Consider the following 26,287-nt stretch of genomic DNA (forward strand, 5'->3'; position numbering starts at 1 on the left):
AAGAAAGAAAGAAAGAAAGAAAGAAAGAAAGGAAGGAAGGAAGGAAGGAAGGAAGGAAGGAAGGAAGGAAGGAAGGAAGGGAGGAAGGAAAGAAATAGTGGCTAACATGTCCCCAAGAGGTCCTAGACCTCTTTGACTCATCTACACAGGAGAGAGAAAGGGATTTATGGATTGGAAAATCTAGGATTGACAATTGTCCCAAGCACCATTTAGGGCCACCATCCCAAGGTGGCCAAGTTGGACAGGGATTCAGTAATGGATTTACAGGCCCAAGGATGGTCAGATGCCCTCTGCCTTGGGCACTATCTCTGTTCTCAGAGGTGTGGACAGTATCTGCTCATCAACACAGCAGGCCCTGCACTGAGGCAGCACCATCTTCTTCAGGGTGGTGGTGGGCAGGCAAAGAAAATAGAGAGCTGTTCCCCAGCCGACAAGAGAGCATGCATACTCTCAAAACCACTTCAACCCTGGCGTGGGCTCAATGCACGTGGCTCAGTGTCTCTCTGCCTATCCATAACACTACCTGCTCCCATACATACTTAAAATTCTCCTTGTCCCAGCAACCCACCATGTCCCTGCTGTCCAGCCTTCAAGCTGGCTCCCCAAAGCAACAGCAACTTAGCCACAGGAGTAACCAGGCCTTTCTCAAACACCTTACTCAGAGGGTGCCACTCAGCTGTCCTCAAGAGTCCAGAAACATGATTCAGGATCCACTTAGAGCCGGGAAGCTGGGTGGGTGGCTCCCCTCCCCCCAGCCAGGGCTGACCCACTGGTGAACAGGACGGGATGGGGATGGGTGAGGAGGAAGCACATCAACACTACCTTCTCCGCCTCCTCGGGAGTCACTCCGGAAGATGCAGTGCTCCTCTTTGATGAAGTGTCCACTCAGGACAATGTCTTGCCGCCTCTCTGCATCTTCTCTGCCCACTCTGTTGAAGAACCATGGGGCAGCAGGGCAAGCAGGGCAAGCAGGGCAGCAGAGCCCCCAGCATACCCTCCCTGCTGGCTTACTCCTCCATGCAGCCTCCCAGGGATGCCCAACTGTTTCTTTTGTTGTTTTTAAATACCAGGCTGTATGTGCTATGGGAATACGAGGAAGTGAGAGTGGTCAAGAGACCACAGGTGCAGCCTAGCTCTAGGGAAATCCAGATGGTCCCTAAAAGCACTTTAGAAAAAGCACTGTCGGCTGCATAGGGCTGATAGCCAGCTTAGCTCTTATGGGGGCCAGTGCAAGAAGGTGCCCACATTCCCCCACCCACTAGACTCAGGCTGGCAGGAGACGACTATTGGCTCCTTCATCTCGTGATTCCACCCCCTCAGCTGATGACCCTTCCCTCCACCTGGTGACCCATCTAGTCCCTACCTGGTGACGCCATCTTTGATGTAGTAAAGGAGGCATTCGGACATCAAAGGGTCCTCATTCAGGTTGACAAGATGAGGAGTCTAGAGAGAGACAGAAGGGTTACTCTCCTAGAGAGGAGACCATCCTGCCTGTCCTCTACTCTCCTAGACCTTGGCTTGTTAGGGACATAGTACCTTCCCCATCCTGGCAGAGAAGGAGAGACAGGTGTCTTCAGAGAACCTTTAATCGGGCACCCCAAACCCCAAAGCCCCCAGCTCAGATTGTCAGGAAAAATGAAGGGCAAAGAAAGCTCTGGGCCCAGGCTCAGCCCATCTTGACAGTAATAGCAGGTTCAGTGGGGCCGGCATATGAGGATTTTGTGGGTAGCTTGGCTGCCGGGAGATCTGGGAGACACAGTTCTCAGTTGTTGCAAGGCCCCAGGTGAAGTTTAGATGGTACCTAAGGTAACCCTTAGATGGGTCCTGGATGTGTAGGGCACAGGCTGGTTCCAGGGCTGGCCCTGTATTCTATGCCAAGAGTTCTAGGCTCCAGAAAGCTCATTCCAGGGGGCAACCCGGGGACTGAAGGCTCTCCAATGAAACTATTATGAAGTAGGATGAAGACCTTGGCCAAGAAAGAATCTCCCTGGAGGCCTGGGAAGAGGCAGCTGCTGGAGTCACCGCTGGGCTACCCATGACCTGTATGTTAGCTTCCCAACTCCAGGCCATGATGTCTGCCACCTATCAAACACACCCATTGATAACTACCTTCTGCCTCCTGTCCCAGATCATTCTTGCCTCGGCCCCTCCCCCACAAGCTTCTTAGGTGCCATCTTATACCTATGTCCCAAGCAAGGATTCTATAACAAGGAAAGGTGCCAGGATGGGATTGCTTCATGCTTCCCTCATGGTGCCTGGGGTGAGCCACTGCCACACTAAACTATAAATCCAAGTACACTCTTGAACAGGAGTATAGAGTCTTAGCCATCAGCAGCTATCATCATCAACTAGTTTATACTGGTACAACTTGGTATACGGGACTTGGAAGCCAAGGGTAATGCGGAAAAAAAAAAGGCTCTCTGACATAATGTTTTTCACATTTGGGCAAGTTACATGAACCCCTCTTTGTGTGCTTAGTGAAACAGCCTATGGTGCCTTGCATGGCCTGGTTAGAGGTCACAGGGACACATCTACCTACACCTCTCTGTCCCCCAACCTGCCACCCCAAGCTATCATTTGATGCATTGTTCCCAAGCAGCCTCGCGCCAAGGGCAGGACGGCAGATTTTAGGTATTTGGCCCTATCTCTCAGATGCCCAGACCTCTAAGTTTGCTTCCCCCAAGGAAGCCATTCTTTAACACGAACAAGGCCTAGAAACAGGTTATGGCTGGGAACCAGTGCCATCTTCATGGGTGTCCGCTTCTCTACCTTACAGCCACTGGAGCGGCTCTGGGAAGGAAGGCCAGATGCTTCCAGGAGCAGCATAAACTCAGGAGGTAGATCTGCAAAAACCCCCTCCTCCAACCTGGGCATCTCTCCCAGATCTTGTTCTAATCTTGAGGGATTCAGTCCAAACCTCAAACAGATCAGAGACCCATGTGATGTTACCCAGCCACCAGAATGACCCACTACACAAGGGAAAGTCTGATTAAGGCTGATCCATGCCTGGGCCAGAACCCCACCCTGTTACACCTTGCCCCCAGGAACGCCCTTCCTGCTTTGTCATCCATCAGAGGTAGTGCCACCTTGACCACACTGGCACAGTACCATGGCCCAGCTCCTACCTTTTTGGGAGAAAACACACCCAAGGTACCACCATCTTCCCTCATGGCCACACCCATCTCAGCCAGCAAGGCTTCCCTAGAAGACAGAGCTGCAATCAGCACAAATTCAGAGGCTCCCAGGATTAGCCTCACCCCACCTGATCCACCAACCAACCAGGAACTCTCAGCAGTGCCTGGGCACTGTCCACTGGTGGAACTGTGTTGACTCAGAGATCTGTTCTTCAGGGCTTTGATCTCTAGTGGCCTGGGCCACAGGTTAGACAGTACAGATTTGTCCCATGGCCAGAATGAAACTTTACCCGGGGTTTGGGTTTCCAGGGCTGGAGGCCAGGACTCTCTGGCTGTGCCCCCACTTCAGGCTGCTCACCTCTCCATCCGGATGGCTTCTGTCCGCCGCAGCTTCTCCTCCCAGGTCTCATTGAGTTCAGCAATGATCTTCTCTGTTTCCTGGGGAGTGAAGCAGAGCACAATGAGATCCCAGGGTGTGTGTGTGTGTGTGTGTGTGTGTGTGTGTGTGTGTGTGCGCGTGTGTGTGTGTGTGTGAGGGGGAATGTCAAAGGATACAGGGGAGCCAGGAAAGGGACTTCAGAGTGCTAGGGTTCAAACTCCAGGCACCTCCCATGCCAGCATGTGAGATTCTGAGAGCTCAAGGTTACCTACAGGCGAAATGATTCTTCCTGTGAACATGCCCCAGATCAAGGCTCTCAAAACAAGTCGGGAGGGGAAGAGAGAGCAAAGGCACTGGAAAGCAGCTCCCAAACAGGACAGTTCTTCTCAGGGTGTGGCAGCACTTCCTATCAATGGCACTGTCCCTGGGTTCCTTCCCACTATGTCCTCGAGGGCCCCCATACTTCAGGTGGGCCCCCAGGTCTCCAGTAGGTCATCTGTCTCTGACCTCGGGAATATTATTCCCCTTGTTTATTGGTCACGCTATACTACCCCTCACACTAGCTTCTGTCCCTTGCCTCCTTGGTCCAGTTCCAGGGTCTGGGCTCTCTGTGCAGGAGACACTGCATTCACAGGAGTATGAGGCTGGAAAACACAGGGCTAGCCACACCCAGCACTGGGGACCACGGAATACATAGGAGAGGAAGAACAGCCAGCCTGGAAGTGGCTCAGTGTGAACACCCACCTCTCCTCTCGGTGCAGACAGCCCTGCAGGATGCCAGGTAGAGCTGCTGAGACCGCAGTGGCATCCTAGAGGTGTTATGGAGTAGAGCACCACTACCCCAGCCACTGCACAACCCACTGCATCCTGTTCCAGCGCCAGCTCACCCAGTTTCAAGACTCCGTGCGAACCCTGTGCCTGGCATTCTTCACTGAAGCAGCCCTTCCCTAGCACTCAGGGTCAAGGCCACCCAGAGAGCTTCAAGAACCTTCAAAGGTACCTACTGCCCAGAAGTCTTGTTTGTTATCTGAACCTCGTGCAGTCTGATGCCTGAGTGTACTAGTTATTCTGGCACAGTGTACCAGGGTGGCCCCATGCCAAAGACTTCCATGATTATATTGCTGCATTCCTCGGAAGTGAGGGGGAGGGGATTCCCAGAGCTCACAAGCAAGAGTGCTTCCTCACTTCTCTAAGCTTACCTTGTCCCAAAGGCTGATGCCCATCACCCACCCAGGAGTGCCCTGGACCAGGTGGACCTCACCTTCAGCCTTTCAATAGCCTCCTCGCTGCCTGGAGCAAACAAGATGCGCTCATGGAGACTGGACACAGAGGCTGCACGGCTGGACAGGGCTGAGAGTGAAGATGAGGGGCTCATGCCCACCAGGGCATTGGTCACTGTGGAGAGATTGTTAGGGGCTTGGCTTAGCTCGGCCCCACCACAGTTATGGCTACAGTTCTCGAGGTCGGACATGTCTAAGGCTTGAAGGGAAGGCGAGATAGAAAGAAGGAGAGAAGAAAAAGCAGTTGGGGAGAAAAAGCAAGAGGTGGGGATGGGGGAAGGCAAGAACTGGGGAACACAGGCAAGGCACAGCAGCCTGGCCCAGCTGCTCAGGACAAGCGCATGCGAGGTCTCCTGCTACCCTCATCCCTGCCACTTGCCTGCCTCTGACCTACAGGCCCCCTCTTCTTCCCTCAGCAGCACCCGCAGTCCCTCTGCACCACATTTCCCTCCTCTCTCCCTCTGGCTCAGGCTGTTTGCAGCTCCCACACCTGCACCCAAGGCCCATGACTGCTAGTCACCTCACAGCACTCCTGCACCGGAGGCCAGGAAGCTCACCTAAGCTCACGCAGGCATCCCTCCTCCCTACAGCCCAGTATCCCTTTCATCATCTGCAGATGGGCTGCACATCTGCTGCAGGCCAGGCTCTATTCATCATTCCATTGAACCCAGAATGGTCCCAAAGACAACCCGGAGAAGGTGCGTACATGAGAAGGACGTTCCTGAGGGAGCCCCTACTCTTCCACCACCCCAGAATTTCATCGCCCCTAAAGATGGTGATTGGAGCTGTGACACCCAGAGAGATGCCAGGCCCTTCCCAGTAGAAGCAGACACACAGCAAAGCGGCAGCCAACACAGGACAGCACGGGGCGCTGGGGAGGCAAACCCTAGGGATCCAGGCCTCAGGATGAAGGAGATACTGTGGGGCAGCACTTGGCAGCAACCATTGCTACGTTTAGCCTCAAGAAATTTCCAGGGACCCAGATGTGGGGATAGCAGGAACAGGAGCAGGCAGAGGTAAGTCCAGGCCAGGAGCCAGGATAGCATGCCCTTCTGAGCCTCCAAATCCCTGGCCTCTCAGATATGACCTCTCTAGGCCTATGAGTGCTCAGGAGTCCAGCCCGAGCCATTTATGTCTGTGCTCTGCCTACTTATTGCCCCGGTTTCCCACACAGACAGGGATGAACCAGGGATGTGGTTGGGAGGCAGATGCAATCCCCCCCATGTACCATCAGGCAGTCTGATGGGGGAGGACTGTCTCTTTAAAGCCCCGAAGTAGGGGAGGTAGAAGAGGCGGTGGGGTCTCCCTCCCCACCCGTGCTGCCCTGTGGCCCCCATGGCCGGGATGAAAGCGGGGGTGCAGAGCAGCAGTGGGGAATACACACATTTGGGTCCTCCGGGCACAGTGTTGGCTATGGGGAAGGCAGGCAGGGGAGGAAGAGACAGAGAAACAGAGCCGTTTGTCTCCCAAGGGTTCGTGTACCCATCTCACAGAGCGAAAGTTTAGGATAAAGGAGTCTTCAGTGTACTGACATAGGACCCACAGAAATCCCCAAAACTGCAGCTGCCCTGTGGGCTTCCAGGAAACAATCCCTGGCCTGCTTGGGCCAGCTTCAAACCCAAACCATGCAATCCATCCAGGCCAAGGCCAGAAAACCTGGCCCTGTCCTCGTCCGCCCAGGCCTCCCACCCCGAGGCATTCTGCCCAGGAGCTGGAGGAGGAATGAGGCTCAGGCAACTTCAGCACTTCCTGACAAATGTGGCTACAGCCAGCAGGACATCAGTAGGAGGCAGCCCCAGGAGAGAGGGCGTGAGGCCCCAAAGATCCCGGAGTCTGTGGCCCCTGCCCCTACCCAGGGCAGGCTGGCACAGACACTCACTGTCAGTGATATCGCCAAGACCTTGGGCATACAGCAGGTCTCTCAGCCTGGTCACCTCATCCTTCAGTTCTCTAATCAGCTTGTTGTTGGGGTCTTCATTGATGATGGCATTGCAGCGGATTTGTTTGGCCCGATCTGCATATCTGGGCAGCAAAAAAAGATGCAGGGATTGAGGGATAGGTCTACACCGAAGGCCCAGGGGTGTTCAGAATCATATCTGGAGAGCAGCTGGGGAGAAAATATTTGACCTAGGCTAGCAGAATGAGAACCCACTCCACTGCCCTAGGGGATAGCCTCTGGAACCACAGACCAGGGAAGACCTACAGGTGAGATAGCACAGCATGTCTTGACTATCTAGGTGCAAGAAAATTAAGGTGCAGGAACCCAAGGCTCAGAGTACTGTCCTACCCTGTACTGAGACCCTTGGACCTGAGTCTGATAGTCCAGGGTAGGGAGGACAAATCTAGAACAGGGGTGCAAAATGCCTGTGTATGTTAGAATGGTCACACATGTGTGTTACAGATCAGCATGCTATTTGCCATCCCAGAAGTACATGTGAATATCATAGACCCCACTTCCTACAGAAAGTGTATACTCTAGAGAGGCCAAGCATCCCCAAATCAATCCATCAAGAAGCCTGTATCCAGGCTTCCCAGCCCAGGGTGCCCAGCCCATAGTGGGGCTCTTGGGAGAGATACTTGGACCTCATTTGCTAAAGTAGTCTCCACTCTCACAACCAGAAGTATGGCTTTTCCAGACTGGTACCACAGGGCTCTCAGCAACCTACAGCCCTGAAATGTACCCTAAAGGATAATATATACTCATATATATTATATGATAATGAATGATATGATATAATATGACATAATACATAGCCCACAAATACCCTGGCACTCCGGAACAGTTACTGCTGGCCTCTCTCCCCAGCGAATGCTCCCTGAAAGAACCCCCTTTTGCTGGTGTTTTTAGTTTGAAACATGGAAGGACATGGACCCCCTGCAGAACATACCTCAGTGTGCTGAGGGTCTCATCATAGTTGATGTCCGCAGGGCTCAGGGCTGCCACCATGGCTGTCCTTGAGTTGCCACCTATGGGAAGACAAGCAGTTCGTACACACGGCAGCTACAGGTAGAGAGGATGAAGCCCACAGAGGAAAGTGAATTTCTCATTAGCCATTTCCCAACCATTTCCCCTACAGCAGAGATAAGGCAGGGAGAGTTTTGGGTTTTTTTTTGTTTGTTTGTTTTTGGTATTTATTCCAAGAATTTTGACCAATATTTTCCCACTGATTTTTGTCATTCCCACTTGGAATACTGTCCTTCTTGATATTTAACATCAGGTTCCTAGCTTAGGGTGTGTAATAACTAGAGGAAGAAACAGTGGCTCTCAGGCTGCCCATGGTTTGAGTGTTGGATAGTGAATCCTGTTGAGGTCAGTTGCCTCAGGAGTCCTGACAAAGTCACACGCTGCACCTGCTTCAGTCTGCAGGACTGCCACTTGTCCGTATTCCAAGCATGCCTATGCTCTTGCCTGCTTGACCTCAGATAGCTGTGATCTTTGGACCACATCTCTGAGGTGTGGCTCTCCAGTGAGTCTCTGGCAAAGACAGTAAGGGGAGAAGGGCTTGGGTGCAGAATGGCTCTATCGGGGGATTCTCCCTGAGACCTTCCTCCAGGGCCAAAACTGGCTCTGTGCTGCTTAGGTCTCATCTCAGGTGAAGGACCAGGTGACTATGGCAACCCTCCTGTCCTCTCACTAAGGCCCATCTGCCCCTATACATTCCATAACATGTGATGCTGGCCTGAGCTGGATCTCAGTATAAACAGCTGTGACGTGTCAGAGAGTCCCACCTAAAATTCACTTTATCACTGCGAGTGATCAACTTCTCCAGCCATGATGTATTCAGAGGGGTCCCTAAGGTTATTATGGAAAGAATGGGTTCCATGCTATACATCCAACAGCCTTCATCTCTCCATCATCTGTCCGAACTTAGAACTCAGGCAGCAAGAGGACTAATGTCAGCCCCTGCAGTCCAGCAGGTGAGCAGGGCTCTCAGAATCAGGGGGCTATGCTACATCCCTGTTATAAAAAAAAAAAACCTAAAGGTCAAGAGAAAGGTTGGAATGTGTTCAAGTGTCATAAACAAGTTCACTCACGAAGGCAGACACAAGGACATGTGTTCTGTGGCTCCCTAGGGCCATTCTGGACCCCTAGACTTGCTTTGGTTCACCCACCTTTGCCCCTGACCTTCCAGAAGGGCTGTACTATGAACAGGCTCTACTGGGAACCCGCTGTCCCTTCCAGGGTTACTTAGGACTTGCCCAGAAAGGGCAAGAGGCCTCATTGTGGCTGCGCAATGTTTCTTTCCCCACAAGGAGACCTGCATAGCCGAGAGTAAAAGTCAGAACCCAGCGACCAGGGAATTGGCACATGCTTACCGAGGTTTTCCCGGAGAAGCCATGTCAATACGGAGTCTCGGTAAGGGATGAAATCTGTCTTCTTCTTTTTCTTGTTCTGTGGGGACACACAAGGTCAACCCTGAGTCTACTGGAATGGAAAGGAGGTAAGTGCCATGTTCTCAGTGGCACCCCACACTTCACCTGAATCCTGGGGTGCCACCTCCAGGCAACTCCTATCTGGGCTGGTCTCAAGGCTGCACTCACACTTCTTTCTGGCTTCTCCCTCACCCATCCTGCTGTGTCTGGGCCACTCAACTGGACTCAAGCCCAGGAATTCTGACATCACCTGGCAAGTGTGCCAGGACAGACCCCTTTGAGCAGGGTGAAAAGTCTTTGCCACTAATGACGCTCTCCCAAGTCCACCCAGTCTCTCCTGTCCCTCAGAACCCCCTCCTGTCCCTCAGGAGTCAACTCTGAGCCCCTCCCTTGGTAATCTGCTCTCCCTGTGCCCCCCTCCCATCACGGACATCCTCCACACGACTGATCCTGGCTCCTTACAGACACTCCGTGAGTGAGTTAGCTTTGTAAACTCTGGATACAAAGTTACTAGTTCAGTGTCTCATAGTTTACTGTGCATTTCTCTAAGAATTGTTTGTTGAGCATCTGATGTGGCCAGCAAACACATCCCCTGTGCCCTGGAGCCTCCACTCTAAGGGAAGCCCACAGATAACATCTCAAGGGTTGTTACATTTCCTCGGGAGCAGACACAGCTCATTGTTCTTTAGGATAATCCTCAAGACGAGCTCCACTACCTCCCAGGGGTAGCTTAAGCCACACTGCCAAAGTGGGTTTCAGAACTACAGCACTGATGTCTCTATGAGCAACAGGTAGGAGGGCCCTTCCCCCCCTCCCCCCAAGCTCATTCTCATCAGGCCCTTTGCGTTTTGCCTTTGGAAACTTAGTATGAGGGGAGAAAAATTCTGGTTTGCTTTTTAAATTTCTAGTTCCTGAAATTGAACTCTCTCTCTCAGTCATATGTTGTACTTCTTGTTTCCAAAGAATACGCTCTTCACTCCTCAGCCACATCAGCCAAGGAGCCCAGCACCCACACCCCCCACCCCACATGACTCTACGGTTCTCATTCCATCCTCTGGTCGCCACTCTCTGCTCGTTCTCTCTGTCACCTCAAGCCTGGGTCACTGCTACACTGGTCTTCTACTCTGCCGACTGTTGTGCCAGGTCATCTCCTTCCCAGTCCCCATTCATGCCGGAGCACGGTCCAGATCAAGTCTCACGGAGCACCGCCTCCTATTAAATCACAGTCTGCCAGATTCTGAGTGTGGACCAAAGACCTCGCATCGGTCCTCAGACCGCTGTGGCGTCTCCTCGTCATCAGCTGCTTCCTCTTCAGGTTCTGTTCCTCGACCAGATGCTTAAAAACTCCCTCCATTCCTAGAAGTTTCTTTCCATCATGCTCCCTCCCACAGCTGGTCACTGTTCCCACGAGGTCCTCTACTGTCGCCCGGCTCCTCACTCAACCCTCACGGCTAAACACACCATTCCTCAAGCAGCTCCGGACAGGTCCCCAGAGTTCTGCACCACTCCATTCTGGTTCCTCACACCGTTCTCACAATGCACCAGCCATGCCCAGTTTCTCACACAACTTTTTCCCTAAAAAACTTCTTACTGTACCTCAAACAGTTCCCTCACAGAATCCCCGACATGGTTCTCCATTTTTCAGTTTTCACATGCAGTCTTCACAGTGTCCATAAGTTATACACATCATACACACCATGTGCACACATATAAATACACACACCTCATGCATACCACACTATACACACATACAAATACACACACCTCATGTACACCACACTACACACATAAACCATATGCACACACAGAGATACACACACTTCATGCACACCAAACTACACATGCACACACCATGCACACATTCCACACAGAAATATCACACATACACAACTTGTATACCACACACACACCACACATACACACTTCACGCATACCATGTGTACACACACAAACACACACACCACACACACCATACACACACACCTTACACAGCAATTATGCAGTCAGTAACATCTCCCCCGACCGGTTCCACCATTCATATTTTCTCAAACAATTCTTCACACGGTTTCTTACATAGTTTCCCCACACATATTTCTACACGGCTCCCCAGTGCTCATCCAGTTGCCCACATAATTAATTTCCCCAAAGTTCTTCCCACAAAGCTTCAAGAGCCCGGGCACACTTCCTCAGGAGCCCTCATGCCCTTTCCTGGTTTCTCACAGCTCCTCAGAAAGTTCACCTCTTGGGTCCTCAGTTTCTCCCAGGCCACAGCATGATCATTAATACCATCAACTTGAAAGGAATCTAGAAACATCTAGAAGACAAATCTCAGGGTGCGTCTGTGACAGAGTTTCTAGTTGAGCTAAATGAAGTGTGAAGACTGGACATAAAAGTGAGTGCTGTATCCCACTCACAGGGCTGGGGTCCTGGACTGACTGAAAAGGAGACCGCTGAGCTGCGGTGTTCATTACTGTCTGCTTCCCAAGTTCCTGCCACCATCTGTCCTCTGTCACAATGGACCTATCCTCAGACTGTGAGCCATCATCTCTTCCCTGCCATGGTGGACCATATGCTCAACTTGTGAGCCAAAATCAACCCTTCCTTTCTCCATTTAAAAACCTCCATCCATCCATTCATTCATGTACACACATGTGGCAGTCAGAAGACAATCTATGGAAATTGGCTTCGCTTTCAGTATGAAGGTTCTAGGGTCAAACTCCGTCGTGCTTGCTGACAAGGACCTCCACACTCTGAGCACACTCCACACTCTCCAGCCCGCTTCCTTTTTCAAGGTGTTGTTGGGGATTTTGTTACAGCAACGAGAAAGGAATCAGCACACGCGTATGCTTCTTTAAAACTTTTACTGTTTCAAAACCGCTCGCAGACTTCTCACAGTCCCACAAAGCCCACACTTCTGACGACTCCTCACACAACTGCCACGTAGCTCCCCACTATTTCCCAATTCCATCCCGTCTTCCCATAATGCCTCACACCCCCATAGACAGTTTCTCAAAATCCACGTGATTCGTCAGTCCCTGCCAGAATCTATCACCAAGAGCCTCGGGCATTTCCCTCACAGTTCCTCAGACGGTTCCTCACCGCTTTCTGTATCTCTCCACCCAGCGTAAGCCTCATTCGCTCTCACTTCCTCACGCTTCCTGCAGTCTGCCGCGTGTGTAGTATTTCACAGTTGCCTACACAGCTCCTCCTCTTTCCCCCACACAGCTCCTACCTTCTCATAAACTTGCTCACATAATCTGACACGCTTCACCCACTCCTCTCCTATTGTCCCGCATTGTTCCCCGCAGTACCATACGCACACTACCACCTCAACGGCTCACACCAGCCTTCCAACTCCATGCCAAACCCACTGCCCGGCTGGCTCCTTGCCAGTCCTCAGGTCTTCCGCCTGAAATCACATCTCTCTATAAAGCTTTCTATCCATCCAGATGGAAGATTTTCACTTTGAGGCCCCCACTGAAGGGCATTTTTTTTTTCCTGTGTTACAAATTTATCCCTATCTGTAACTATATTTTCAGGTTTCTATTTGTTGTGCCTCCCTGACTCTGGAGCCAGATTTGTTGTTCATCCCAAGACCTGGCTGCTAACCTACATTCCAGCTCTGAAGTGCACACATTCACCGTTTCTTCATTAAGTAAATGAATGAGGTGTGGGCTTTCCGGTTGAGACTAGCATAGTAGGGAGCTGGGGTCAAGGGCACCCCACTTCCAACCCCTCTCCCTTGAATCTAAAGAAATCAGCTTACCTTGTTGGGTCCAGAGTCCTGGAAAAGAAAGGACAGAACAAGTCTGAGAACCTGGAGCAAGGCTAGGGCCCAAGGGTATGGTAGGCAGAGAGGACAGGCTGGCTCCTGAGGGACTAATTGTAGGCAGAAGCCTGAACTCCTGCCAGGCATCTGTCATTCACTTGCTCAGACACAGCTGGCCACCCTAAGCCTATCATGACAGGCAAATAAGTTAAGAGTGTGACCGCTCAGACTGGTGTCTCACAGCAATCTTTGTGTCCTCTTAAGAATTCCAGAATAGGATAAAGTCTCTAGAATCCTTCCCTGGGTGTCATGGTGAGTAGACATTGTAGGTCATGTCAAACCCAGCTCTTCACCTCCAAGGACTGTGGGCTCCCTCTAGAGGACTGCCTGTACCAGACCAACAGCAGTCAGAGCTAACCACTGTGCTACCCAACCCACAAGGATGCTAGCCAACATGTTTGCCCTTAACATGCGGTGGTGAAGAGGGCACATCATCCCTGTCTTAAAGGTGAGGACATTGACATTCTAACAAGGATTGCTGTCTCATGTTCAGCTTGATGGCACTCACCCCATCCTGCCTGGGCTTTTCCTTGAACCCCAGCTACCTCTCCAAAGATAGAGCATAGAACATGTGTGAAAGATGTCCAGCTTCTCCGTGGGGGCAGTGAGGGTTACATCTCTCTAATCCCTCCCACCAATTTTGCTCCAGGAGACTGGAGCCAGCTCACCATTTCAGCCAGAGCAGAGATGACCTTTCCCAGGGTGGTCAAAGACTTGTTGATGTTGGCCCCCTCCTGTGTGTAGAGAAAGGTGGTCAGGATGGTGGATGGCACCTGAGGTCTCTGGATCTAGCGTGATCTCGTGGGGATTGATCTGTGTGGCATGAGGCTGAGGCTCCAGGCCCTGAAACTGCTCTCTGAGGTCACTAGGCACAGAGGATTCTGGGCCAAGTAGCTGGTCAGAGGTCCAGTGTTCCTGCTCAGCTCCACCAGCACCCTAGTTAATCTCCCGCACGTCCCTACACCGTACATCACAGAAGCCCTTTCCAATTGACACAGTACGACATGAGTCAAAGATGTGGGACACTCCGAAAAGCAAAAAAAAAAGGACACTCCTTCCTGACATGCTAAATTGTTTCTGGAGAGGCTATGGCCTCAAGGACACAAGCTAGCCAGCTCAGCCCACTGCCACTCCACAGCCCATCTCCTCTGGTGTGGGAAGCAGAAAGTATGGAGTGTGAAGGACACTATGGTGTCTGTCCTCATTTACAAGATCTGGAGTATGAAGATTGGTATTCTGTCTACTGAACGCCAAAGAACGCCCATGTACCCACCCACCCCCATCCTGTTTAGGCTTGCCTTTGGTGGTAACCCAATCTTGCTCTGTCCCCAAACAGACTTCCTGTCCAGCCCTCTCTGGAGCAGCATTTGCTTGGACACTGGGCCTCTGGGCCTCTGGGCCTCACTGCTCTTTCTGGCTGTGATAGCCTGGCCCTACCTTGAGTCGCGTGCCCTTGGCTCCTGTGGAGTCGGCTCGTTCACTGCCTGCCAGGTCCACCAGGCTGATTTTGCTCACCTGAAATGACAGATGCATCAAATACAATCTCCTGCTGCAAGCCCCTGAAGTGAGGCTGCTGCAGCCCCTCTGGGGACAGTCTCGTTAGCTACTTGAAGAGCTATAGACACACCCTTCCTTCGTATCCTTCCATCTTTGATGGCCCCAGTTTCCTTCTTCATCTCTGTTCACAGCTTTTTAAATGTTCTATCCCAGTTAAGCACCTCTTCAGAAGCTGTGCACATGGCCCATGGCCCTGCCTCCTTGGCAACATAGGTCGACTCAATTAGGTATTATCATCCATTTTCGAAGATGTCTCTAATCACATCTAATCACATAAACCCAGATCCACAAAAGGCCTTAGCTGTTGGCTGCCTCACAGGGCCCTGGCCAGGCTCCCTGCAGAGAAGTAGTCAGTCACATGACCCAAGGAAGGCACAGCCTCTCCTGACCAGATATTGGACACAAGAGGGACCATCTCTGAGAAACCCTGGCAGTGAAACCTGTCCTCTCAAGTGGCCCCAGACTTCTCTTCTTAAGGCTGTTACTATTTCATGGGGACATAGTTGGGAGCATCACACCGGGGCCAGGTGTCCCCAACACTATCGGTGACTGATGTGGACCCTACTTGGCTCCTCTACAGAGCTCTTTCCCCAAGAGATTGAGAGAATGTTGCATAGGGTGACCTTCGGGCAAAGGGACAGAGAGACTAACAAGAGGCTCAGAATGTCCCTGATATCCTTCCAGAAGCCCAAGGATCGAATGATTAAGATAAAGACCCCAGGAAACAACAACCAGGCCGTGTTCTGATCCCCTGAATGTGTCAAAGAGTCACTTGTAGGAGGGGCATCTGAAGTGGGGAATGCCAGGGCTATGCTCCCTCAGCATAGCTACTCTGTGCTGAAGAAGACACTACCCACCACATGTCCTGTTCCCAGTGTGGACCCCATCTTTCCAGGGATAGTGAGAGACCCTGCCCTGCTAGTCTGTACCAGGGGCTCATAAACACCACTGTAACCTTCCACCCCTGGCCCAACTACAGTTAACGTGCTAGGTGGAACCTGCTCCCCCAGACCACGCTACACACTCACTTTCTCTGTGGTGATGTTGGTCTCTGCATCATGGCGCTTCTGGGTAAAGATGATGTTGAAGACTGCGTGAGAACGGCTGCTGGTCTCATTCATGTTTGTGGCCGCCACAGTCCTGGGAGCAGGAAGCTGCTTGAGGTTATCTGCCCCTTACCCCGGGTCAGGTCTGAGCATTACCAGAGGTACCAGGGTGCTCACCCAGGTCACTGGAACTCACTCTCCAACCTGGGTGTGACCACACTGCCTGCCAGAACTCAAGCCCAACTCCCACCTGTTTGTCAATTATGCTGTCATGCATATTGGGGGAAATGGTGTCTCAGATGCCTCCTGCTACTGAGAATCAATATCACCCAACTGGACAGAAATCCTCACAGGCGTTGATGTGGGGACACCCCTTGGAAGGGGAAAGTGTCCATCACCCATCTCAATGTTCCTCCAGTGACTCTGGGGAACCCAAAGAGCATACCATGTCCCCAGTAGCCAAAGCCCACAGGAGGTAATAGGGACCATATAAGTGGCTCTTCAGGGTAAAAAGTCCGAGGCTGCCTGAGATGGGTGGGGGGATTGGTCTCAACACTGCCCCAACCTGCCAAGAACCTCATAGAATCTCCCAAGTTGGGGTTCATGGCAACAGCTCAGAACCTATCTCTGGTATGCAAAGGTCACAGTCTTACATGTACTACGGAGCTTTATTATAAACAAGTCTGAGGGGCTGTTAGGGGTAGTTTGGGACACACATGCACACACCCTCAGGAGCTGAAGGCAGCCACCTGAGCGATCTGGGGCTACCAATATGTGTCAGTAAGACCATCATGGCGACCAGTGTCCCAGGCTAAAAAAAGGGGGTAGATTGCTTATGGTCACCATGATGACCCTCACAGTTTCTAGACCTAGGCTTGACAGAAAAGCTGCCCTTGGGCACAAAGACTACCTCGGAGCTATTGATATTGCTGTCAGAGTCCTGTTGCTGAGGTAACAGAGCCACACAGCCCATATGCTCAGCCCAGGAGCAGCCCTCATGCAGGAGGAAACCAAGGCCTCTCTCAAGCTGATATGTGTCCTCAGTGGCCTGCCACATGAGGTCCTTTATCCTCTTGGGAGCCACCACACTGACTTATCATGAGGTGAGGCTAGTAGTGCTATAAGGACAGGGCAAGAGGGGAGAGTGTGGCTAAGGAGAACAAGTCACCCCACATACCTGGCCTTGTTCCCTGAGTCCATGAGGTCCTGGATGTCATTGTAGGAGGTTACAGCCAGCTTGGAGAGGTCCTCCACATAAGGCCCCAGCAGAGGGTGCTCCCTCACACGCAGGTTGCCTTTGTTCTTGGGGTTCAGGAGGTCACGGACTCGCTCACAGTAAATCTCCATGTAGCTGACCTGCAGAGCAACATCATCAGAACCCCAAGTGAGGCTGGGCTGTACCATCAGGACCCCCAAAGTGAGGCTGAGATGTACCATCAGGACTCCCAAAGTGAGGCTAGGCTGCACCATCAGAGCTCTGTGGCAGGGTTCTATGGCAGAATAGAGGATTGATTTCTGGGTAGGACATACAGGAAATCCAGACTGTGGGCTCTGTATGAGTGTGAGTGTCAGCCTTCTCCAGATGTCCAGTTCTCTCTCCATGTAACTGACCTACAGGACCAAGCTACACCCTCAGGGACTCCAAGGTAGGACAGTGGTTCCCAGAGGGGTAGTGTACACAAAGGACACTCAGCCAGGGTCAGCCTACTTTTATCTGCCCAGTCCTCTCCCACTGAGAGCCATCTTGACACTAGCCACATAGCATAAGCCCTTGTGGTTGGTTACCCTGGGGCTACCTCAGCCACAGGATAGCCCAGGCTTTGTGGCTCTGTAGTGTCTGCTCCTGTACTGAAAGGAATAAGTAGCTATACCACAAACACCTGCCAGGGGTCAACTTCCCATCACCCCTGAGCCCTGAGCTACCAATTCCCACGTGGGGATGAGGACAGTCATCGTGTGGATGAGTGACAGGAATAGATGCTCATTTTAGGTCAGAAAAGCAATGCCAACCACACTTCGAACTCCCATGATCTACACTCAGAGTCAGATGGCAGGTAGGGCGTCATACCTCCACAGAGTAGGACATGTTGTCGTTGGTGGTGTCGTTGATTCGAGAGAAGAGGTCTTCGCAGAGCTTCAGAGATGGAGGAAAACACATTAGCTGATGAGGGCTGCTGACCTTGTACCCAGGCAGGGTGCTGTTTTACCAGACCCCCGTGGTCCCTCCAAAATGCACATTCTAATGTAAAGGCCTGAACCAAGCAAGCATCCAGTCTTCTTACTCTAGTGCCCTGGTTAGTATCTACCCTTCCTTAGATTATCTGTTTGCCTGTCCTCATCTGCATAGAGGGTGGGGCCACCGCTCCTCTGAGCATTCCTCCTTCTCTGACTAGGACAAGTGCTGCCCAGACCCTGAGATCTCCTACCAGGAGGAGAAAAGGGCTGGGAACGGTCAAACTTTGAGTGGCTTCTGAGGAGCCATCTGTATCCTAAGAATGTGGTCACACCTTAGGCCACCAGTCACCTGACTCCAGTCATCACAGCTCCCACAGAGACCATCTATCCTGCCAGTGCCTTATGTTGTGTATATGCCACCACTGAGTACCTTCAAAGACTGGCCTCCTGCAACCCATCCCAAGCCATTTTCCCTCCCTCCTATCCTACCCTTCCTCCTCTCAGGCCACCTCCCACTCCTTTCCAGGCCCCAGCCATGCCTGTGGAATGATGCCTTGCTGGTCCTTCTCCTGTTTCCCCATCATGGTGTAGGACTTGCCGGCCCCCGTCTGCCCATAGGCAAAGATGCACACATTGTAGCCCTCAAAGGCATGCTGTAGCATCTCTTCCCCAATGTCCCTGTAGACCTGCTTCTGAGAGGCATAGTTGATGTCCTCCGGCTGCAGAGAGAAGAGATGTAGCTTAGGAGGGTATGGGCTCTGAAACTGCACCTGAGTCCTCAGAGCCCAAGTTGGGACAGGGCCTTGAGGTGAAAAGCTGTGCTATGGTACATACTAATCCTGACAGGGGTAGCTTCCCGAGGGGTTCTCTGAGTCACAAATTCGAGACAGGGGGTAGCTGAGGAGTGGGGGAGGGGCAGGACAAAGAGATCACAGCAGAGTGAGGAGTATATTGGAAGACTCCCAGGTAAGAACTCAACCCAGCCGGTTCATGTGACAGTGGTGGGTTTAGCAATAACTTGAATTAAAAGGAGGCAGGGCTCAGGGGCTGAGAGACCTTTGGGATGACCTGTGGCATCAGGACATTATCCCGAGGGCAGAGGACTCCCCAGGCAGAGAAACAGCATGGTCGAGCCAAAGGGCGTAACTGTGAGGAAGGACTGAGCAGGGAACAGTACTGGGGAATTCTGGGACCACATTCAGAGAGACAAAGACCAGGGAGATTGAGGGAATGGACTGCATGTTTCCAGAAGGATCCAGGGAGAGGTGGAAGGAACATGGGCAGGGCTTGATGTGGACTGGATGTGGGGGCTGGGGAGGGAAGGGCCCAAAGTCCACATCTCTCAGCATTTGGGGATGCTGGAGCTTACAGGCGGGGCTCAGCTTTGGGATTTCTGAGTTTGGAAAGAGGAGAAGACACAGTGGAAGGTCACAGCTGTGCACATAAGGATCTGATCCTTATAGGTTGGTGATCAACTCAGAGTGACCCTTCAGGTGATTAGGGCAGAGTCTTCATCCCATTTATAGGGGAACATGCAGCTTAAGGAGGTCTCGAGACCAAGGCTGGTTTAGTTTTCACAACACCAGCCTGCCTCTCCCCAGATGCAGCTCACCGAGGTATGTGACCAGTAGGAGTAATCAAAGCTGAAGCTCTTGGGTGTCTCCTTGGGCTGTTTGGGGTTGACAATAGCTGCAAGGGACACAGATAATAAAGCTGGTTAGTTCTATGCAGTGAAACCTCAACTATCCAGACTACACCCTAATCCTCAGAGGGTCCCAGGCAAGACAGACCCCCAAACTAGGTGGGACCAGAGACCCACTTGCAGTCACACAGGAGTCTTTGCCCCTCTCATTGGGATGGACTCACAGATGCCAGAGGGTTCTACCAGGCCACACCTGTTTCCTGGTGACAGTCATACTGCAGGCCCCTGCTCCCCTAGGTCAGGGTTCTATAGCCTACTGGTCTACCTGACCTGCTTGGCACACTTGTATCTCCAAAACAGTTAAAGTCTAGGGCACCCTGTGACATTCCAAGTCCTATCTCTTGCAGGCACTCTAATGCCTGCACAGCTCATATGGGCATCTGTGGGGGACATGTGCACTATCCTACTGTGGATCTTGTCCTCCATGTAATCCCAAATTCCCTGCCCTGGTCCCATCCTCACTCCTGGACAAGCCTGAGCTTGTCCCCATCCTCCCTGACTCTTATGGAGTCCTGATATTGGAGTCATCATCATCGTACCCCACATCGACCCTAAGCTCCCTGAAGTGAGGCCCACCCAGGACATTGGAAGGGTGTAAGCTCAGAGGAGATGGGGTAGCAGGCAATCTTCATTTCAAGCTATAAGAGAATCCACTGTGGGGCCCACCTGGCATAGAACTCTGGGCTTGGGCCCTGTTTGCTCCTGTTCCCAACAACCTGTCTCCTCAATCTTGCAAATGGGGCCTAAGCTCCTGAGAGGGAAAGAGACTCCGCACAGTTCACATAGCCCAGAGGGCCTGGATTCCCAGAGTGCACCAGTCCTACCACAGCCCCCAGGCCAACCTGCAGAGGCCTGTTTGTGCCAACAACCCCTCCCCCAACAGTCCGTTTCTCATAGAAGCGGAGCCCATTAGGCCAGAAAGCAATGGGCTGTCCTGTGGAACCAGGAGGGTGTTGAAATGGGGCCATGCAGGCCTGGAAGCCAGTCCCCTGGATCAGCTCATTAAAGACTCCATCCCTTCAACCCCTTACCAGGGCTGGGCCCCTGGGAGCCAGGCTCTTTCAAGAGAAGCTGCACAATACAAGGTCTGTGGGGCCTGCACAGGGGTGGCCACCCAGTGGGAAAGACAAAGGTGGGGGTGGGGCAGTGTGCAGAGTGGCAGGGAGAAAGAAATTAATTGGGCACTTTTCTCGGAATCAGAATGTCCCCCTGCAGCCAGGGACACAGCAGAGAGAAGGTTGTGTGTGCTGAGCAGATCCAGTTGCCTTCAGACCCCAGAGGTTTCTCTGTGTGGCTAGAGGGTTCAGAAGTGACCTGGATTGGGACCGTAGGGAATACCAAGCATCAAGTACTCCTTCGCATAGGTCGGGAAACTGAGGCCTAAAGAGATGACCCACTAAGGTCAGTCCCAAGTAAGCCAAGTGTACAGTGGAGTCCCTTCCTCCCTGGCTCTTTATCCTTGGCTCTTCTGGGATTCAGTTCAGGGCACATCCTGGGATGACTCTTTAAAGTGGCCCAGGGATCCATCATCAGCCTGCCTTGAGTCCCTGCAGAGGGACATGACTGACCCAGAGCCCACATCATCTCCGTGACCTCTGTGTATAAAGTATGGCTTAAGGAGAGATAAACACAAGAGGTGTAGCCTGTCCCGTTGTATAGTGAGGATACACAGCGTAAATAAAGCCCATGAACTCCACTGACTGGCCCAGGCTGGCTGTGTCAGCGACAGACAGACAGATGTACTGAGGACGTGACTGCTAGTTCTGGAAGGTTCAGGCAAAGAACACTATTCACCCAGATGACAATTACAGAATAACAAAAGGTGCCTGGGGCACTCATACTGGTCCCAAAGTCCTCCTCCTCCCTCCATAGGCCCAGTGGTCACCCAAAGAGGCAGAAACAGATACATCTGAGACCCTCAACTCCAGCAGCTGCCTGTGAACTAAGAAACAATAGAGCACCGCGTGAGTCCTGTCATCACCTGACCCCCTGAGGGCGGACCACGTAGGTCACTGTTGGTGCCAACCATCGGGTACAATTTGTACCAGCAGAAGCTTGTGGAAGGCAGTGGGCAGAACCCACATGAGTCCCAGGCTCACATGACCACCAAGCCCAGACAGCCCTGAACAGAGGTGATGACCAGTTCTTATCCTAAGACTTAAGCTTTTTTAGGTGGATTGTCATCAGCAAAGTCCACTCAAACACTGGGCCATTTGCAGAGGACCTCCAAAGTGAGAGCAGCCAACCTGGGGAGTCAGAAGCAAGGCTAACAGCTCCCCTAGTGGAGGAATGGAGGGACTGCCAAGGCAGATGGTCCTGCTGAGTTCTGTCCTCAGTCTGGGTGTGGTTGTCAGATTTGGAAAATCCAGGGAGCCTCCCACTGTGATCTGCCCACCTCTCTGTCTGTCAGTCACATCTCATTAAGAAAGCAGACAAGCGCTTCAGAGACTTCAGTCAAATCCTGCTGCTTATGGAACTTTTGGGGGCAGGTCTATGTCCCCAGCTTTATGCAAGGGCTGTCCCCTGGTTTATTGCTTCATAATCCCCAAGATTAGACCACACCTCCCACTTGTCACAGTCTGACATGACCAAATGAGAACCATAACAAAGAACAAAGTGGCGAGCTGGAACCCAAAGGCTATAATCAAAGTTAAATAGTGTTGGCTTCCACCCCCATCCTACCCCCCAATTCATATTTCTAAAACCTTAGGGTGTGGTCTTATCTGGAAACCGCATCTTTTTTTCTTTGACAAGCCCTCACTATGGTACCCAAGTACCAAGTATCAGATGAGACTCCCGCCTCAGCCTCCTGAGTAGCTGAGACTGCAGGCTTGAAAACGAGATTATAAAGACCGTGATTAAAGTGGGGGCATACTGAATTAACTTGTGCCTTATATCCTTGTAAAGAGGCCACCTGAGGACACAGCGATACATCCAGGCATGGTGGCATGTGTCTGCATCTCAGGCCAACCTGGAATTACAATATATGAAACTGACATAATAGTTCAAGGACAGCCTGGGCTACAGTGTGGACATTAATCCAGCTTAAGATACAGTCTGAGGATCCATCTCAAACAACCAGAACACAGGGACACAGAGAGCGGGGAGGCCACATGTGACAATGTAGGCAGAAGTGAGAGCAATGTGGCCACAAGCCCAGGCAGGGGACAACCTCCAGGGGCTTGGAGAGGCAGCAGGCGTGGTCCCCTGAATGGAGGGGAAGCACCCTGCCCACGCCTGGATTTTGAATGTCTGGCTTCCGGAACCTGAGAACAAATTTCTGTTTTGACAATCCCTCATCTGTGGTAGAGTCATGGTGAGCCCTGGGACCCCCATACACCATGTGGGTGAGGAAGGCTCGGGACTCTCGGACCTAGACTAGGTTGGCTCTTGGGTCTGGCTAGTAGGCATGGTCCTATGTTGTGATCAGCAGTTGATGGTGTAGCCATGACAACCAGTACTTACTGGTGGTGCTTCCAGACATCTGAATGATGCACTTGGAGTCTCGGCTCATTTCCCGGGAGTTGAAGGGGCGGACACGCACCGCCACCTTCACAGAGGCCCCGGCCATTTCTGTGGAGTTGGTTGGTAGTTCAGCAGCTGCAGTTGCCCCAGAGAGGACAGAGTCACCTGTTGCAGGGAAAGAGAAACACAAATTAGGAGCAATGTTCAAAGAGGCTGTCAAAGGATGCCTGGCTGTGCCCTTCTCCACTCCCTTCAATCCCCTCCCCCCCAGTGACCACGTGGTGACCAACCAACAGGACCCAGAACTGGGAGCAGGTAGCTACAGGTGAGAAAAGCACTAATTTTTAACAGCACAAATCTAAGCTGAGTGTAAGGGGTCCAACAGCACCAGAAGAAGAAGGTGACCCTCTGGTGAAGAAAACTGTCTCCCCTCTCCCAGAAGCTGTCATTTGAAAATGGCTTCTGGGTTACGAGTTGGATTCTGTGCCCACTTCCCTTTCTCAATGCTGGGATTTTGTCTTGGTTAAATTTGTGTGGATTTTGAGCATGGGTAACACTGGGTATATCAACCACACAGGAGGGCCGGCTGCACACTCAGGAATAGTCGGCCAATACAAAACAGACGGTGTTGTTGTTGTTTGTTTTTGTTTACTTGTGTGTGTGTTTCTTGTTTGTTTTAATTTAATTTTATCTTTTTATTTATTCAGTTTACATCCTTCTCACTGTCCCCCTCCCTGTCATCCCCTCCCACCACCCTTCCCTTTTCCCCCTGAGCAGGTGGGGGACTCCCTGGACATTCCCCCTACCCTGTGTTGGTTTCTTAAGAGAAAGGATATGAAGTTGGGTGGGTAGAAATAGGGGGAGAACTGGGAGGAGCTGGGGAAGGAGAAAGAATACAACCCAAATATACTGTATAGAACATTTTAAACTGAATTTTAAAAAAAGAAGAAAGTGGGGGTCCATGCACCTACAGGGTTCCTCAGGCAGAGGTTAGAAACCGACAGGCCTCAGTCTGAACTTGGTCCTGCCTTTCTCTGCTGTGATTCACCCTGGACTGAGGGTGAGTCTGGTGTGGACAGGGTAGGGTTGAAGCCAATGACCCCATACATAAGCTGGAACTGCAGCTTGATGGACCTCAGTAAGCAGCTCTTTCAGAGGCTGCAGGAGAGCGGCAGATCTCCCTACCACTGTGGTAGACAAATCCACCGAGAAGGAAAACTGCTGGGAGCTGGACTTGAGCTCACTCCTCATGCCAGGCCCTGTAGCCAGCCCCAGGCACAGTGCCAGCCACTCTGATAGCACCTTCTCCAAGACTATGCGTGGGCACCCAAGAAGGGCAGGCGGACCATGTCTCCTTGTGTTGACATCCTAGCTAGGGAGGAAGGTGGACACAGGCGAGCCCGTGAAGCCCTGGGACATCAGTCCTAGGCCACATGTATGCCACAGCACACCCTGTGCCCTTCAAGGTGGTATCCTGTGACCGAATAACCCCAGGCCCAGAAAGAGGAAATCATTAGAGAGGAAGAGAATGTCTATGAGAACAGATGACGTCATAAGCTTTTCATTCCCCTCAAACTCAGTTGCACAGATGCTCGATTCCTGTGACCCAGATACTCCAACAGGATTTTCAGTGAAATCTGGCAAGATAAGATTTTTGGGAAAAAAAAAAAAAAAAAAAAAAAAAAAAAAAACGAGGACAAAGAATGGGCCGCACCCCACCCCCAGCCATCACACACACCATAAAGCTGTGCTCATTTAAAGGCTGGCTGCGGATCTGTTCTAGTTTTATTTCTGTGGCTGTGCTAAAACAGACCAAAAGCAGCACTGGGGAGGGAAGAATTTATTGTCTGATGCTTTCAGGCCTCCATCCATCATTGAGGGAAGGCAGGGTGAGAACCTGAAGCAGCAACCATGCAGAATGCTGTTTGTTGGCTTGGGTCACCTGCAGGTTCATGGTCAGCTAGCTTTCCTATAAAGTCCATGGCTACCTGCCTAGGGGTAGTGTGGCTCACAATGGGCTGGTCCTTCCTGTGTCAAACAGTAATCAAGACAGTTCCCCACAGACATGCCCATGGGCAACCTGATTCCCCAATCCAGGTTTTCCTCTCAGATGACTCTAGGCCAGTGGTTTTCAATCTGTGGGTCGTGACTCCATTGGGAGTCTAACGACCTTATCACAGGGGTCACTCAAAGCCATTAGAAAACACAGATGTTTACACTGCAATTCATTAACTATAGCAAAATTACCGTTATGAAGTAGCAACAAAAATAATTTTATGGTTGGGGTCACCACAACATGAAGAACTGTATTAAAGGGTCGCAGCATTAGGAAGGTTGAGAACCACTGGTCTAGGCTGTGCCAACCTGACAGTTAAAGCTGACACCCAAATAAGGGGTGTTCTGTGTAGAAAGAGCAGGTCCATGGACTGACTTCCCCTCCCCCCCCCCTCTCTCTCTCTCTCTCACACACACACACACACACACACACACACACACAAGCAATGTTTTACAAGATCAGTTCAGGGGACTGAATAGCAGTTAAGAGTACTGGCTGCTCTATCAGAGAACCCAGGTTTGAGTCCCAGAACTCACACAGCAGCTTCCAATCATTTGTTGCTCTAATGTCCTTTACTGGACTTCATGGGATGAGCACTGCACACATGTGGTACACAGACACACATGCAGACAAAACACTTGCATACATGCAGTGAAAAATAAATTAAGGTTAGTATGGACGATTGGCTATGCCACATTTAACCATAAGCTGGAACTTTCCTTTAGAAGCACAAACACACAAGGCTGTTCCACTCGAACAAAATGCTCCGTCAGGAAGTTGGCATTCCTGCCCCAGCAGGTGGGTATCTGGTGCAGATAAAATGTTCAAATCTTCAGCAAGTTACTGAAGCAATGGGAGGAACAGGATTCTAGGACAGGGGCTTACAGGGGCCGGCTGCAGGGCAGAAAACACTGATCAGTGCTGGCTGCTGGCCCATTTGCATTCTGGACGCGGTGGTAAGAGGCTGAAAGACTGGAGTCTTTCCAGACAGAGAGCTGTTGCTGAGTGACAGAAAAGCCTGCAGTGCTGTGGTTGAGAAACAATCAGGAAGCCAAGATCTCAGAGGACATGGAATGACAAGGTGGACACACAGGCACCTCTACCCGGAAAACATCCGGCAAGTCCTGAACCCAAGGTGTAGAATGTAAGAGCTCAACCCAAGAGCATCTGAAAGTCAAAGACTTCCACGGGGTTAGGCAAGCGCTGCAGACTACAGGGGCCGTGGAAGCCAGCCTTGGAGGCCCACAGATATACAGCAGAGCCCAGCAGACAAGGCCCCATCAGTGAGAA

General features: G+C 51.7%; 1 protein-coding gene across 12 annotated transcripts in view; it reads right to left on the reverse strand.

Annotated features, from left to right (window-relative positions):
- Kif1a (kinesin family member 1A) overlaps positions 1-26,287 on the reverse strand; it is an 86,585-nt gene that overhangs the window by 43,920 nt on the left and 16,378 nt on the right. For 8 of the 12 annotated variants that reach the window (NM_001368847.1, NM_001294150.1, XM_006529155.4 and 5 more), the window contains 18 exons: positions 22,942-23,106; positions 19,387-19,463; positions 18,314-18,493; positions 17,668-17,733; positions 16,777-16,955; positions 15,582-15,693; positions 14,434-14,511; positions 13,665-13,730; positions 12,934-12,951; positions 9,111-9,186; positions 7,682-7,760; positions 6,673-6,815; positions 6,178-6,204; positions 4,775-4,908; positions 3,493-3,572; positions 3,126-3,201; positions 1,364-1,443; positions 823-929 (listed from right to left, as the gene is read on the reverse strand). In NM_001368847.1, coding sequence (NP_001355776.1) covers positions 823-929; positions 1,364-1,443; positions 3,126-3,201; positions 3,493-3,572; positions 4,775-4,908; positions 6,178-6,204; positions 6,673-6,815; positions 7,682-7,760; positions 9,111-9,186; positions 12,934-12,951; positions 13,665-13,730; positions 14,434-14,511; positions 15,582-15,693; positions 16,777-16,955; positions 17,668-17,733; positions 18,314-18,493; positions 19,387-19,463; positions 22,942-23,047 — 1,684 coding nt within the window. In that variant the 5' untranslated portion in view covers positions 23,048-23,106. Of the gene's footprint in view, positions 1-822; positions 930-1,363; positions 1,444-3,125; positions 3,202-3,492; positions 3,573-4,774; positions 4,909-6,177; positions 6,205-6,672; positions 6,816-7,681; positions 7,761-9,110; positions 9,187-12,933; positions 12,952-13,664; positions 13,731-14,433; positions 14,512-15,581; positions 15,694-16,776; positions 16,956-17,667; positions 17,734-18,313; positions 18,494-19,386; positions 19,464-22,941; positions 23,107-26,287 lie in introns of those variants that run through there. The other 4 variants (NM_001110315.2, NM_008440.4, NM_001294149.1 and 1 more) reach the window with 1 other exon arrangement.

Source organism: Mus musculus, chromosome 1, assembly GCF_000001635.26.
Source record: "Mus musculus strain C57BL/6J chromosome 1, GRCm38.p6 C57BL/6J".
NCBI lineage: Eukaryota > Metazoa > Chordata > Mammalia > Rodentia > Muridae > Mus > Mus musculus.